This window comes from Lactuca saligna, chromosome 2 (assembly GCF_052625555.1).
Source record: "Lactuca saligna cultivar CGN05327 chromosome 2, ASM5262555v1, whole genome shotgun sequence".
Classification (NCBI taxonomy): domain Eukaryota; kingdom Viridiplantae; phylum Streptophyta; class Magnoliopsida; order Asterales; family Asteraceae; genus Lactuca; species Lactuca saligna.
In genome coordinates, this window is record NC_136418.1 from 121,210,839 (window position 1) to 121,227,068 (window position 16,230).

Below are 16,230 nucleotides of genomic sequence, written 5' to 3' on the forward strand. Positions count from 1 at the left end.
TGGGTGAGTAGCAGGCGTGCGGGGCGGGATTCAGACCTATGGCATTGATTGTGGAGGGCCTGGGATCAGGCTGGGATCGAGTATGTATGATGGAGATATAGTTCGGAACCCCTAGAGGGATAGAACAATATGCATGGGAGGATTTCCCGGAGAGATAACTCGGAATGATGGATGATAGTTGAGCGGTCCGGATAGACTGAAGGCCGGTAGGCGTACCAGTCAGGCCGAAGGCTCGGGGGACGATCCAGCCAGACTGAAGGCCGTGGAGGGCGGCCCAGATTGGCTGAAGGTTTTGAGAGTGGTCCGGATGGACTGAAGACCTGGTAAGGTGGTCCAGTCATGCTGAAGACTCTGCAAGTATTATTGGATCGGTTCGAGGAAATGGGTTGGGTATGTTGTGATGTGTTAGCATTAGAAGGTCTGGCCCCGGGTATTGATTGTGATTAGTGGAGATGGTGCATGGACTCGAGAGTCCTTGCGAGCAGGTTCAGGACATGTGTATTGCATGGATAGTGGTCATGCTAAGGGAATGTAAATCCACGGAAGTGGAAGTAGCAGCGCAGGGTTATGATGGGAGTGGTCCAATTATGGTCATTGAGCAGCGAGATTACGACAGTGGTATGGGAGCACATCCGGGTTGGATGTTTGTTGAGGCTCGGCAGGAATGCATGGATGGAATTTCGGAATTCCAGGTAGATTTGTTTATGTGGTGAAAATGCATCCGGAAGGATGTTTGGAAGTGTCAACAGTGTATCGGGGTTTTCCTAAACCGAGGACACTAGAGCCAGTTTGTTGCGGTTATGAGGTTGCGGTGGAGAACTCGTGGGAGCTGCTCTAGGGCTGAAGCTTGTGTCATCCTGTTAGCAAGAAAGATAAAGTTGGGTTTCGGATTTTGATGGTTGAGTCTTGGTTAGCCTGGTTCGGTGAATGCCAGGCGATGCATTGCAGGGATAGTTTCAGAGTAGAGTTGTCGCAGGCTTCGAGGACGAAGCCTAATTTAAGTGGGGGAGACTTGTAATACCCCATTCTTTAAGTGTTTAATTATGAGTCCCTGAGATTTAAGAGGGAGGTTAATTCTAGTCCTTTCACGAGAAATGAGTTTCATCCGAGAAGGTTTCGGGCTGGTGTATGTGTTAGAAGCATTGGGCTTCTCGTCACCCCGTATGAATGTAAAGTTATTTGGGAGCGGGTTTAGATTAGAGGAGTTGCGGTGTTTTGAAGTTGATCATTATTTATAGCTTGTTGTGGTATAAGTGGAAAAAGGGTCCCATGCATGCATGGCATGCATGCAATTATTGGTGAAGTCTGGCTGGGTACGCCCAGCGTAAGCTGGACGTACGCCCAGCGTAAAGGGGCAAGAACTTGTGGGTGGCCGGGTGAGTACGCCCAGCGTACCAGGGAGGTATGCCCAGCGTACTCTCAGAAACCCCAAACCCTAATTTAGGGTCAGCCACTATAAAAGGAACATGTTGGTTCGCCCCTTAGCCTCCTTATGCTCATCTTCAACCTCAGAGAAACCCTAGATCTCGTGTTCTCTCCATTATTGGGTGTGTTTGACCTTGGAAAGCTATTTTTGGAAAAAGAAAGGCTTGAAGGAGAAAAGAGAAGTTATCAAAGAAGAAGAAGAACGTGTGGAGCTTGTAGATCTGAAGAGATACCATCCTTTGGAGCTTGTTTGAGGTATAAAGCTTCTTGCCTGACCTTCATATTGTGTAGATCTATGCATTTTGAAGCTTTGTCACCATTCTTGTCCCAAAAGTCCTCACCTTGTTGCATGTATCGAATTGGTCAAGATTATTTGTCCTTTCAGACCTTTGTAGAGGTCTTGAGTGAGAAAAATGAGGTCCCAAGGGTTGTAGTTGTTCCATGTGGGAAATATATAGGTCTTAATGGATTAAGACCTTGGATTAAGAGCTTATGGACGTCCCAAGTGATAAAGTCTGAGACTTTATAAATTCTAATCATATTTGGCCTAGGGATCTGAAGTTTGGGCTTAAGAGCTTAAGCCATTAAGAGGTTAGAAGGACTTAATGAACCTCGCAGTTACGCCCCGCGTAACCCCTGAGTACGCCCCACGTAGCGGGCCAATGCCCCGTTTCCTTGTGTGATCATTGAGGTATGCCCAACGTACCAAGGAGGGTACGTCCAACGTACTCCTCCTGTTAGACTTTCATTTTGGGCTTTGAGTTTGGGCCGTTGGTGGACAGTTGGTTATTTGGGCCAAGTCTGGGAATTTATGGATAGAGTATTTTGGGCCTAATTATTGTTATGGATATTGGTTCTAGGCCCATTTAGTGAAGTGGGCCCAATTTGGTAAACTGGGCCAATGTTGGACTTTGTATGAGATTTAGACTTTGGTCTTGGGCTGATAAGTGGAATCATGATTGACCTAATGTTTATTTTGTTATGATGTTTAGTTCGAGATTTGCGGTGAGTTGGTGATTCGAGAGTCTGCTTCTTCAGTTCAGAGTATTGGCATTCGCGAGGTGAGTTATCCTCACTATATCGACAGGGTCTAAGGCACCAAGGCCGACCCTTTATTGGATTGAGATTCGGATATTGTTGTTATGTTATTGCTTTGATATGTCTGCATCCTGGTATTTAGGATGGTATATGCTAGAGACTTGGTTAAGGTCGGTTTCACGATATGTAGAGTGATGTTATGCTAGTGACCGGTTAGGTCGGTATCCTGGTTAGGGTAATGATATGTTATGTGATCTGCTTGATCGACTTGTTGTTTATGAACTGTTATATGATTATATGTTATGTGCACATGGTTGTTTGGAATGGAGTTGGGTTGAGGCGGGTCCTGCTTTGTGTTGTAGGCCAAGATACCCAGGGCGGACCGGTTGTTCCGAAGGCCCAGCGAGCGGTCCGGATAGGCTGTAGGCCCCACGAGGGTGGACCAGACGTGCCGAGGCTCGGAGAGTGGACCAGGCCGACTGAAGGCCCGATGCGGGCGGACCAATCATACTGTAGACTCAGAGAGTGGACCAGGTGGGTTGAAGGCCCGGTGCGGGCGGACCAACCACACTGCAGACTCAATGGACACGACTAGACACGGAGGGTGGACTGAAGGCTGATACGGCGGGCCAGTCACACAGTAGACCCGATATGCATGGCTGTTCTATGTTCTATTATGTTATGTATGTTATTTATGTTAAGGGTCGGAAGGCACTACGTCATGGGCCGGAAGGCAATATGTTTTGGACCGGAAGATCGTAGCCTGGAAGGGCATATATGTGGTTGGTATTTTGGGGGTATCTCACTAAGCTTTCGGGCTTACAGTTGTGGTTTAAATGTTTTTCAGGTTCTTCAGGAGACCGTGGCAAGGCGAAGGCGTGATCGTACCGTTCCTCGTGTTTATGTTTATGACATGGTTCTGGGAATACTCTGATAATAAATGTATTGAAAACCTTTTTGTAATAACATTATTAAAATGGGTTGTTTTTGAAAAGTTTAAATTGTGTTGAAATTTTTGATCGTTACATATATACTAGTTTCAAATGCAAAACTAACAAAACAAACATAATCTATGTTATAAAATCATAAGAAAATTTATGATTTGTAAAACTACATGGTTTTTGAAGCTTTTTACTAAAATATAACTTTTATAACAAAGGTAGTACATTCTAGTTAGTTCACTACTTTGTGGGTTACAACCCAAAATATAATGTTTTGACCTTACATTCTAAAACTAGACAAGATAACTACTACATATTTATATAAATGTCCTTAACAAACAAACATGATAAACTATAATTGGCATAGTTTGAGGAGTCACAAAACTACACTTTCATTTCAGAAGAACCATATAATTATTTAATAATATAATTATTGCATTTACAAGAAAACGATTTTTCAAGTGCAATAGACATAAGCTAGTTGTTAAAGACTTGTGAGATCTTTAGCTTCACCGTACCCATCAGAGTACACAACTAAGTTCCTGAATTATAACCAGAGTCCCATGTAAGGAGAACATGACACTTGTGTATAGATCTATACGGGATTGACAGCCTCACACCTCAGTTGTTCGCTACAGTTAGACTGGCCAGTCTAGGGTGACAAATGTCTTCTAGTTCCGTCGTCTGAAGAACGACGTAGCAGGCCTACTAGTCGTTATCATGGTTATGATAACTCACATTAGAGTATTAACAAAACATATTGGTTTATGGGTAGAGTGCACTTAAATAGTTTCACAAAAAGATAAATCTTACTAAAACTATTTTCCAGTACCGCATCACTTACATTTTAGCTTTGGGTTTGAGACTTACAACAAGGTTAAGATATACACAAGTAGTTTTATTTACAGATAAAGATACTACTTTTCAACATAGTATCACATACATTTTAGTCTTAGGGTTTAAGACTAAAATTCATATTTAAGAAAATATTGGATTTTTTGGAAACATACATTATCTTTGTACAAGGAAATACATACATCTACAGTTTATATTTAAGAAAATATTGGATTTTCTGGAAACATACATTATAACTTTACAAGGAAAATATGCAAAGGAAATACATACATTTTAGTCTTGGGTATAAGGCTTACGACTCTTTTTAGAGAAAATATCGGATTTTCTAGAAGTATACAAAACCATTTTACATGAAACCGTTACAAATCCTTTTTCATACAAAATGATTATGAACTCACCAAATTAACTGTTGACACATTTCAAAATCACTTGTATTCTCTAGAAACCTGTAAATAGGTAATCAAACATTTTGAGGGCAGGCGGCGCTGTATCGTGTTTTCTACTTTTAAGTATTTGTCTTTAACTTTTGAGTAAGCGAAGTTTGTAAACAATGTAAACTTGTAATTTCAATGTATGATGTTGTGTTGCTCTGATTAATTTATATTTAATTGTTATAATACTATGAAATGACATCATCGTTCCTAGTAACTGATACCAAGTACCATAATATTCTCTACTCTAAGCCACCTTGTAGGAAAACTTACTAGTGAGGTCACCTATCATTCGACACAGACACACTACATACTTTTTTGTGACTTATTGTACTTACCACTTTAAAACATGTTGTGATAAAGAATGTATCTACACCCTTATATGTAGATGCTTAGTTTTACTTCCCAATCGATGTAAGACCAGACATCTCTCCCCCATTTCTAATGAGGGAGTGACCTCTAATCCTACATTAATTGGGAATGAGAAATAATCAATTTCTTATAAAGGATGTAAATATATTCCACGTTACAACTTGTTTTATAGCTATGAGAACAGAATACCCTATAAGAACCCTACAATTAAACATGCACAAGTGGAAGAATGGGAGATTGTCACGACGAGTGATTGAAGACGAGGAAGAAGTCTTCACAACGGTGTAGAGGCGGTAGGTGAAAGGTCGAGGGGGAAGAATATGTGAAAGAAGGAAGGGAAAAATTGTAAGAGAAGATTAATGAAAGCTCTTACGGTACCATGCTAATATATGTATACTAGGTAGGGGTGTGCATCAAACCGCATAAACCGCCCGCACCGCACCGCACAATGCGGTTTTGGACGCTCGTGGTATGGTTTGCGGTTTGTAGTTTTCATAAACCGCACTATGCGGTGCTGTTTGCGGTTTATAGTTACCAAACCGTGGTTCAAATCGCACTGCAACATACCATATATATATATATATACACACACACACACACATCTGTGTATGTGTGTTTACAGTACCATAAGTTCATAAGTTCGTATTATAATTTTAAAATATTGTAAAATATTTTGATGTTATGCATAAAGAAGATGCTTATACAGGTAATTAATCTTTTCTTCATAGAATATAAAGCAGCACACACTTATTATGTTTAAAACTAAATTTAATATTTATGTTTATAAAACCGCATAAACCGCACAAAAACCGCAAAACCACCCGCACAAACCGTATCGCATAACGCGATTTATTACATTTACGGTACGGTCTGCGGTTCCCGAAAATAACAAACCGCATATGCGGTGCAGTTTGCGGTTTTGAGGATAAACCGCACCGCGAACACTCCTAATACTATGTGTGAGACCCGTATATTACGTAGTTTATTAAAAGAACCAAAAGTAACGGTGTGGGCAAAAAAAGATCATTCACGCAAGTTTTGGTAACCATAAAAACCATGTTCATTGAAAAATAAGCAACGACTGAGTTTGTGACCTTTTGGTAAACCGCATTGACTATTTATGTAACTTGGTCATAATTAATCTATAATAATGAAAGTAAATAATATGAATCCACAAATGGAATATATTATCTATATTAATATACATATACATTAATCAATATATTAATAGAAAGAGGAATTCAAAAATAGAAACTTATTATGTATATTAATTAATATATTTATAAAATTAATTAATATAAGGTGACATTTAAAAGGTGAGATTTGAATAAAAAACAAAAAAAAACTATAAAAAGTGACAAATGGATATTAAATAATTAAAAAGAAATCTAGAAAATGACAAATGTTAAAATGAAGCAGTGACAAAATCATTTTTATTTATTAGGGTATAGGTATAAGATTCATGTATTACATGAGTTCATTTAAAAAAATTATATATAAAATTCTAAACATTTGAGAAGTTGAATTTATAAGAAAAATATAAAAATATTGAATTATTAAAATTAAATTGTTTTTTCTTTTTTAAATTTAAACAAGTAACTTCGATAAATAAACAAAGAAAATTAATGAGTTTTAATTTAGAAAATTTAAAAAACTGAAATGTTTTTATTATTATATTTATTGCAATTAATATAAAACAATCACAAAATGTTATGTGAAAAAAATTTAATTAAAAATAACTATAAAATAACATGTGATGAGAATGTAACAAATAACAAAATTAATTACCAGTGATTACATCGAAAATACACATACACAAATACATAGGCCTTGGGCCGACTATCACAATACAATACGTGGGCTACACTACATGTGATAAGGTACATGGTCTAACACATATTTGATATCAGTGTAAAATATTAAACAAAACATAAATCGCTATAAGTATAACAAATAAAAACTATAATAATTATTAACTTGTTCACAATTTTACTACAGAAAATTTACAGGATACTTATATTAATTAAGTGTCAACAGTAGTTGCAAATTTTAAACTATCACAATATGATTCTTTTTAATCTTACTACCGCGATATTTATAGAGCTGTAATATAAATAAATATGGGATTTATAAACTAAACCACTCAAGTCTTTATGTTGTTTTCTTGTCTCGGAATACAAATTCTTACATACAACTACAAGAATCAAATATCACTGATCTCAATTAACTTCATCAATATATACAATAAAATCTACCGCAAATTTATGATCAAAATCATTACAACTTTCTAAGTACTATCTTTTGAAGAATCTCCTATGTATATGTATATAAATTAACAAAGAAATGCGGCTTTAATCTCTTGATAAGTTATCACCACGGCTACAGCCTACAATGAGGGGTCAAGTAGTCTTAAAAGGCGGATGTCACTAAAGTGAAGGCTTATCCAGTTGTCGACTCTATCTGCAAAATCAAATGTGACGTGATCGTTAGATTCATAGAATAACACAAGTAAAAGTTTAGATTTAACCACCATATTTGAAAAGTCCATATGTAAACAACACTAATTCATCACTCAAAAACTAACTTGTAGCAATAGACAAGATAAGTTGACCCAAAATCACCATTAAATTAACAATAACTTGGTGTAATTTGGCATTAGGCATCTAATAATAACATGACATGTGGTGATGACCAACGAAACGACTGCCGTTTTGACTTGTTCCGATTACTAATCATCCAATAAATTAAAGTTAGGTCAGGTTTTTTTTTTTTTTATAAAGTTACACTTTATATTTTTAAATTAAAAGACGCCCAACTTGACCAATTGAGTAGCCCACACTGTATATATATAACCCTTGCAAGAAAAGGAGAAAGTGACAACTTTCATGTTTTGCACATGATATGAATCTTTCATGCAGTTTCTACTGAGGGGACATAAGGTAGTGGCTATCTTTGGCACATTACAATCATAAGAAATCGTTTAAGATATGATATGACAATTATGGTGAAGGAAAAGCACTAGAATGACATGTATACCCTTGAAATAGATAGTTGAAAAGAAAAGCACTAGAATGACAGATATACCCTTGAAATAGATAGTTGAAAGGAGTAGAATTCAAGAAATGCATTACCTCTAATATCGTGCTCCCCATGCATTCTTTAAACTAAATGTTAGTCAAGTTCTCTATCTTTAGACAAAGATTAAGTATCCAATGAGCAAAAAGAGAAGGTTGAAGATAGACAATCCCTACAAAAACACAAGTTAAAAAAAATTATAATCAAAACTCAATAATTCAATATTAAACCACGAGAGCAACACAAGGACAAGAGCGTCTTTTCTTACATTTTTCATAGACGCCGAAAAATGCATACGAGGAAGGTAACCTTGTACACCAAGGTTATATACCGGAGTGCCATTAGGATAATACAATCCATAGTTTCTCTCTGATGTAGGGCCAGGCTTCATGTTCTCATTAAAAAGGGCAAAAACGTAAATGTCAATAGGTTGTGTAGGGTTCGCCGGTGTTCCTTGCCGTTGTTGCATTCTTTGAATCAAGTTTTTATGGTAAATCCCCGCGTTTTGAACTGTAGCTCCAAATTCATTCTCATCTCCCTTCGAAGGCCACCCAGTTTCAGAGATTTGGACTTGTATATTCACATGATTCAATGCCTTTATAGCCGAATAAACCGCATCAATTTGAGCATACAACATATTATCATACTTCAAGTTTGTGTTTGGATCAATTGCCCCGGGATTCGGTTCAAAAAGAACGTATTCTAAAGGTACATTGTTGGGGTCATTCTTGTATGCAAAGTAAGGGTACACATTGATCAAGAAAGGAGAATTGGTTTGAGCATGGAAGGTAAGAATCGGTTGTAGATATTGGATCAAATCTTCCCGAAATGCCCCTTGCGAAGGTGGGAAAGATGTCGCTAGGATTTGAAGGGAATGAGCTGTGGTGACGTAAACTTGTTGGTGTAATCCAAGATTAACCAACGCATTGTACATGCTTTGCATGGCTGGATATAGATATGGTGCTAATTGAATATCTTGTCCTCCTAAGATCTCATTACCTACGGTAATACAAGTGATCCTAGTTTGGGAAAGATAAGGTTGTACGTTTTGCTGAATCCACATTTGAGCTTCTTGAGGATCTTGCATTCTTTGAAGATACTCGTTTCCTAATCCTATGATGAATTCGACGTTGGAATTCGCGAAAGAACTTAACACTTTAGGATCGGCATCGTAGAGTTTAACTCGACTGATGTTTAAAGATTTTAGGAGGACTGAGACGTGAGATGCCGGTGGAAGATTGTTCGCTATTTGTCCATAATTTATACCAACTCCAAGGGCATATGTGCCAACGAATAATCCTGTGAATGCATCAAATTATTCAGAACTTTTTCGAATTAATATGATATAATTACATTGCACAACTCAATGAATCCCAAAATATATCAAAAACCCAGACACGAATCCATAAATTAATCCCACGTTTTATTTAAAACCCAGAATCAAGATTTCTTGAAAAGTAGTAAATGGTAGAAGATGAAGTACCTGATAAAGTTAGGAGTAAAAGGAATGTTGGAATGATATTGGCCATTAACAAGTCAAACTGTGAGCTACCACAGAGCTCAGCTGCCGGAAAGGTGTTTGTGTGATAGATCGAAGGCGGAAAGAGGCGTCTGAACGTGAATGATGTTCGGCGTTTGGTGTTTATGAAATGGATAATGAGGCGGCATTATATAACCTTGATGATCGCAATGTGGAACTTTCTAGGGGCCAATAAATGAGTGGATACCAGGTATTGCACCGTCATTCTACTTGCAGCTCTAGGTCCAAGAAACCGACTTAATATGAAATTACCAATATGCCCCTGTTAGGTTTTCGAGTTTTAGCTTTTATACACGGTTTCTTGCCTTTAATTGTTATTTCCTTTCCACCAGCCCACCACCCTATCTACCAGAAACAACACCATTCAATGAATAATTTTTTATTGCTTTCGTGTTATTATTAAATTAGCACATGATTAGGACACATTTATTATTGTTTTTTCTGCGGTATGTTATGGGGTATGTGCTTGGGATAATGTTATTATTGGGTAACAAAAGTTACTTGAATTGGTTTTGAATTGGTTTAGAAGGTTTTTAAATTAATTTTCTGGCTTTCTAAACAAATATAAAATTTGTGGTTTTAAATGTTCTTTTTCAAAAACTGAAAGGGTAACCCAGGATATGTTATGGCGTATGTGCTTGGGATAATGTTATTATTGGGTAACAAAAGTTACTTGAATTGGTTTAGAAAGTTTTTAAATTAATTTTCTGGCTTTCTAAACAAATATAAAATTTGTGGTTTTAAATGTTCTTTTTCAAAAACTGAAAGGGTAACTCAGGGTATGTTATGGCGTATGTGCTTGGGATAATGTTATTATTGGGTAACAAAAGTTACTTGAATTGGTTTAGAAGGTTTTTAAATTAATTTTCTGGCTTTCTAATCAAATATAAAATTTGTGGTTCTAAATGGTTCTTTTTTAAAAACTGAAAGGGTAACCCAGTTACCCTTTTGTCTTTTTATGTGTTCAGATGATCATTACTTAATGCGGATCCAGTAAGTTTAAACACCGATGAACTCATGAGGGCTCCACAACATCTCACATCTGAGGCGAAAAAACATTAATTAGAATTTGGGAAATGAGTTATGCTCGATTGGGTTAAGAAAATTCATCGGACCTTTTCACTACAAGAAAAACGTGCATTACCGGCGACACCATTAGCGGCGACTACACCATTAGCAGCGACAATTTTATTTGTCGCTGCTAATTGCGTTGCTGGCAAAGGTGGCACATAGCGATCCGCGTCGTCCTCCAAGAAGTAATTACACTCGTTGATCATATCACCCAATCGAACGACTGTTGATCAATTCCGTCTTAGATACCATTACCAGTGACACAAATAGCGGCAATCGCTAATGCTCGAAAATATAGACCGCGAATAAATTCCCTCCAATTACCCCAAAATGTCACCGGTAAATCCTTGTGTGGCCTCTATTTCCTGTTGCCGCTACTTCTCCCCATCTACATCAGGATGCATTCATGCTTTCATTCCAAATCACAACAAAACCTCAATTAAACTCATCCTCCAACAATTTCGACTTCCAAACCCACAATTGAAGCTCCAACCACCCACGATTGAAGCTCCGGCCACACATACACCACTGTCGACCACAATTTGTCAGTGATGAAGCATATACCGACGACGCCTTTCGATTTTCCGGCGAATGTATGTTCCATCTTCCGTTTTTTCTCTTTCTTTTTCTTTTTCTCTTTTGACCAATTCCAGACCTAATTGTTTTTTTTTTTGTAGGTTTTGGTTGTCTTAAGTTACACCACCACCACCACGACTGTTGCAGCACCGAAGTGTAACACCCAGAGTTCATAAGTGAAAGTTCAGGGTTCTTAGTGTAAATAAGGAAGGTTAACTAGGCGAGTCGATGGGTAGACTCGACGAGTCGATTCGCGGTTCTGGTCACGTGATAAGTAACCAACTCGGCGAGTCGGCGGCTGGACTCAACGAGTTGGTGCTAAAGGGAGAAAACCCTAATTCGGGGGTTGTGCCCTATATAAAGCACATTATAACCCACCTTCAACCTCTTTGCTACCCATTTAAGATCCAGAAACCCTCATCTCGTGTGTGTGACTCCATTAATGAAGAATTAGAGCTTGGAAGAGAAATTTGGTGTAAGAAGCTTGGGGATTTGGAGGCCATTGTAACACCGTAAATTTCAAGACAACATTTTCATTTAAAATAATCATTTTATTCTTAGAAAAACTTGTTTAAAATCTCATTCATAGTCGATTTACAAAACATGACTCCATTTTCACTTGCATAGAAAACCAGGATCCTCCAAAATATGACTCTTTCTCTGGTGTGTACAATCAAGCCGGTGCCGTCCCGTGATACTGAAAGAAACCTGAAAAAACATCACACAAAACACTGTAAGCACGAAGCTTAGTGAGTTCCCCAAAATACCACACATAACACATATTAGCCACTCGAGGCTATAACTCTATGGGTCCGTGCACCCAAACTCTGTGAACCCTCAGGTTCTAACTCTGGGAACCTTCCGGTTCCAACTCTATAAACATGCACATCATAAATCACATAGAAATAATGCAGTACAACACATCACGTACATATAGCATACAAATACTCTGATCACATAACTCTGGTTACCTACTCAAGGTAAAGTATAGTGAGAAGACTCACCTGGCAAGCAGAAAGCAGATATCCCCACACTTGAATCTCGAACTCGCCACCGCCTAACACGTAAGGCAAATACTCTCATGAATATAACTCTCGAGACTAGAATAAATCCTCTCATAACACCCTCTTATGGGTAAAAGACTATTTTACCTTTCTCTTGGCCCAAAGGCCACATCGCTGACCAAACCCTAAAAGTCAACGGCCAACCCTTGGTCGAAATCAAAGTCCTCAGTCTAAGTCAACCCCTGACTGACCCTACTCGCCGAGTCAACCCTGTGACTCGTCGAGTTCCCATAATCAGAACTTCACTCAATCTGCAACCTAACTCGCCGAGTCACCCCGAGACTCGCCGAGTCCAACAACTCTGAGTTGTGACATCCCCAAAATCACGGCCAGAAAAGACCGATTTTCATTTATGCTTTTAAAATAAATTCAGAGTAAATCCTTTTGATTAGAAAGAGTTGCGGAATTTGTTCCCAAAACAAAACATGATAAAATAATATTTATCAAAGCATTTCATCAAGAGATGCATTTTCATTATATAATTAAAACTCGGGGTGTCATGTTCCGATACAGACCATTAAGCATAAATAATAACATTACAAGTCATTCAACAAATATATACATATACAGACTTGTAAACAAAACAACTTGATGGTTCGTCCATCTTACGCCCTTGTGCCACTTCCTGTGATACAAATAAAACTGAGTGGGTCAGGCTTGGGAGCCTGGTGAGCATATAGGGTTTTCAACCCACAATAAATAAATTATATTTAAATTCACGAACCAATCACTATCCCGATTACCCATTCCTGTTATCCTCACTTTACGTCCCTAAAACAACATCTATCTCAAGGGACCTAATCTAGGATTTTCATCGGGACGGACATTACTGCTAAGGGGTTTCCTCAACAATAGATATCCTAAAGGCAACCATGAGGGGGATAGTGTACACCGGTGAACACATCGTTCACAACACCTACAGGTTATGAACCTGCTAGCGTTCCACGAGACTGTCTAGAAGGAGTCTGTGGTCTTTATCCATACTCCGCTAAATAACTAGGTCAACAACAACAACAACATCGAGGCCTCTCATCTGTTTATTACACACCAACTATCTACCCATGTTCTACCCAACATATTAGTAGATAAAAATATATATTTTTATACATAGTTTAAAACCTGTATATATCATTTTCATTCAATATATATTCCACACAACAGATGAGGCATACCCACATAACACGTATTTCATAGAAAATAAATCAGATCTATGTGATTAAAGAGAGTGAATATACATTCACTTACATAACAACAAAACTATACACATAACACGTATTTCGTATAAAATACTTCATAATTATGTGTTAGAAGAAAGTAACTACACACTCACTTGATCCGAAGATGATCGGACAACACTATGGCTTGCAGAAATAGTAATCCTCAACAGATCCGGAAGATCTCTACAAAAATCGAACTTCTCGCGGACAGAGCTTCGGCTCGGAAACCGCACTTCTCGGGATCTTCGGGATCTCGGGACTCGCTTCGGGACTCAGGAATATTACCGGGGCTTCGGGATGGCTTCGGGGGTAAAACCGCAGAGCTTCGGCACAAAAACGAGAGGAAATTAGTAATTTGGCCGGCTGCCCTCGCATCCTATTTATAGGAGGCTGGAAGCCTCTCGTACGCGGGGCGTACATGCGTACGCGGGGTGTACGTGCCTCAGAAACGTAAGCTCATGCATCATCCGAAGTGTCGACACTCTTCGGAGTACGCGGCGCGTAAGTCGGATCAGACTTGTGACTCGCCTTCGGATAATGCTTCCGAATTTTGATTTAAAAATAAATACAAATTAATTAATAAACTTCGGAAATTCATATCTTCTTCATACGAACTCCGTTTTCGAAGTTCTTTATATCCACGGAAAGGTGCGACTACGCTCTACAACTTTTGTTTGGACTCCGTTGGCTAATTTTGACTTTATTTTTAATAGGTCGGGACAGAAAATTTCGTTATAAATTCATAACTTCTTCGTCCGACGTCCGTTCTCGCCTAACTTTTTATCGCTTTGATACTAACAACGAGATCTTCGATTCTCGTTTAGATCACTAAGACTAAATATCGCTTTAACGTAAATTTCACTTTTTACGTTATTCAGCGTTGCCGGTTCTGTTGCGAAACTTCGACAGGTCATAACTTCCTCGTTATAACTCGGATTTCGGCATTCTTTATATCTTCGGAAACCTTGTTTCGACTACTACAACATTATCTAAAGATATCAAGTTTATTTTACACTTAAATTTTGACGCTTATTTTTATTCTTAATTAATCAAACCACATAATTAAGCAATTAAGCACAAAACACATAATACTCAAATAATACACTTATATTATTTCAAAACGGGTTACAAAGGTTAACCTAGACCATTACATTGCTAAAAATGGCAAGCCCGGAAACACAGGCGTTACAATTCTCTCCACCTTAGAATGATTCCGTCCCCGGAATCACTCATCAACAAACAAATGTGGATAGCGACTCAACATGTCACTCTCCGTCTCCCAGGTGAGATTCGGCCCATTCGTGTGTTTCCATTGGACAAGAACTAACTCGACCATCTTGCGTCGCAACTTCTTAGTCTTTCGGTCAATGATTGCCTCTGGTTCTTCAATCAACCTTTTGTTCTCATCAATTCTCAACTCCGAAAGTGGAATCATGTCGGGAACTTCCCCCGTGAACTTCCGTAAATAACACACATGAAAAGTGTTATGAATTCCATTCAGTTCTTCTGGTAGTTCGAGCTTGTAAGCTTGGTTCCCAATCCTCTGAAGAACTTTAAACGGTCCAATAAACCTTGGACTCAACTTTCCCCTCTTACCAAATCTTATAAGTCCCTTCCACGGCGAGACTTTAAGCAAAACCGAATCCCCAACTTCAAAAGTCATCGGTCTTTGCTTTTTGTCAGCATAACTCTTTTGACGATCTTGAGCTGCTAACATTCTTTCCCTAATTATTTTCAACTTTTCAGCAGTCTGATGAACCATCTCCGATCCCATAAACTGCTTTTCCCCAGCCTCAAGCCAACAAGACGGCGTACGACACTTTTGTCCATACAAAGCTTGGTAAGGTGCCATCTTAATGCTCGAGTGAAAACTATTGTTATAGGAAAATTCTACCAACGGTAAATGTTCATCCCAGTTACCTAGGAATTCCAAGGTACATGCTCTTAGCATATCTTCAAGTGTTTGTATCGTTCTTTCACTCTGACCATCAGTCTGCGGATGGTAAGCTGTACTTAAACACAACTTGGTACCTAATTCCTCTTGTTGAATTTTCCAAAATCGTGAGGTGAAACGGCTATCACGATCCGACACAATCGTCAGCGGAACACCGTGAAGTCTCACAATTTCCTTCACATTAGAATTCGCAAGCTTTTCCATAGACCATTTCTCCCTGGCTGCTATGAAATGCGCACTCTTAGTGAATCGATCGACGACCACCCAAATCATGTCGTGACCATTCTTTGTTCTGGGTAGTTTAGTGAAAAAATCCATAGCAATGTCTTCCCACTTACCCATAGGCACAGGTAAAGGTTCTAAACTCCCATACGGTTTCTGATGTTGTGTCTTGACTCTCGTACAAGTCACACACTCGGCCACATACTTCGCAATGTCAAGCTTCATCGTCGGCCACCAGTAGTAGGGTTTCAGGTCCCTATACATTTTAGTGCTACCGGGATGAATCGAGTACATGGTCTTGTGAGCTTCTTCCATCAGAAGATCTCTGATTCCTCCTGTCTTAGGTATCCAAATCCGATCTTGGAACACCTTCAGTCCATGACTGTTTACACCGAACACAAACGTTTTGTCCAAACGTTCCTCCTTTCGGTCATTCTTTTCAGAAGCTT

General features: G+C 38.6%; 1 protein-coding gene across 1 annotated transcript; it reads right to left on the reverse strand.

Moving 5' to 3' along the window:
- Positions 1-7,173: 7,173 nt before the first annotated feature.
- On the reverse strand, positions 7,174-9,793 carry LOC145031460 (glucan endo-1,3-beta-glucosidase 14-like). The gene is made up of 4 exons (XM_078980015.1): positions 9,621-9,793; positions 8,406-9,436; positions 8,194-8,309; positions 7,174-7,522 (listed from the first exon to the last, which is right to left on the reverse strand). Exons 1-3 carry the CDS (start codon positions 9,664-9,666, stop codon positions 8,253-8,255), a joined length of 1,134 nt encoding a protein of 377 aa, XP_078836141.1. The 5' UTR covers positions 9,667-9,793; the 3' UTR covers positions 7,174-7,522; positions 8,194-8,252.
- Positions 9,794-16,230: the final 6,437 nt, after the last annotated feature.

Bases quoted from the DNA above. Each gene is read 5' to 3' on its own strand.
- LOC145031460 (XM_078980015.1), bottom strand. From the start codon at position 9,666: ATGGCCAATATCATTCCAACATTCCTTTTACTCCTAACTTTATCAG. The intron at 9,437-9,620 runs GTACTTCATCTT...ATGCATTCACAG, and splicing joins TTTACTCCTAACTTTATCAG to GATTATTCGTTGGCACATAT. The intron at 8,310-8,405 runs GTAAGAAAAGAC...GTGTTTTTGTAG, and splicing joins TTTCGGCGTCTATGAAAAAT to GGATTGTCTATCTTCAACCT.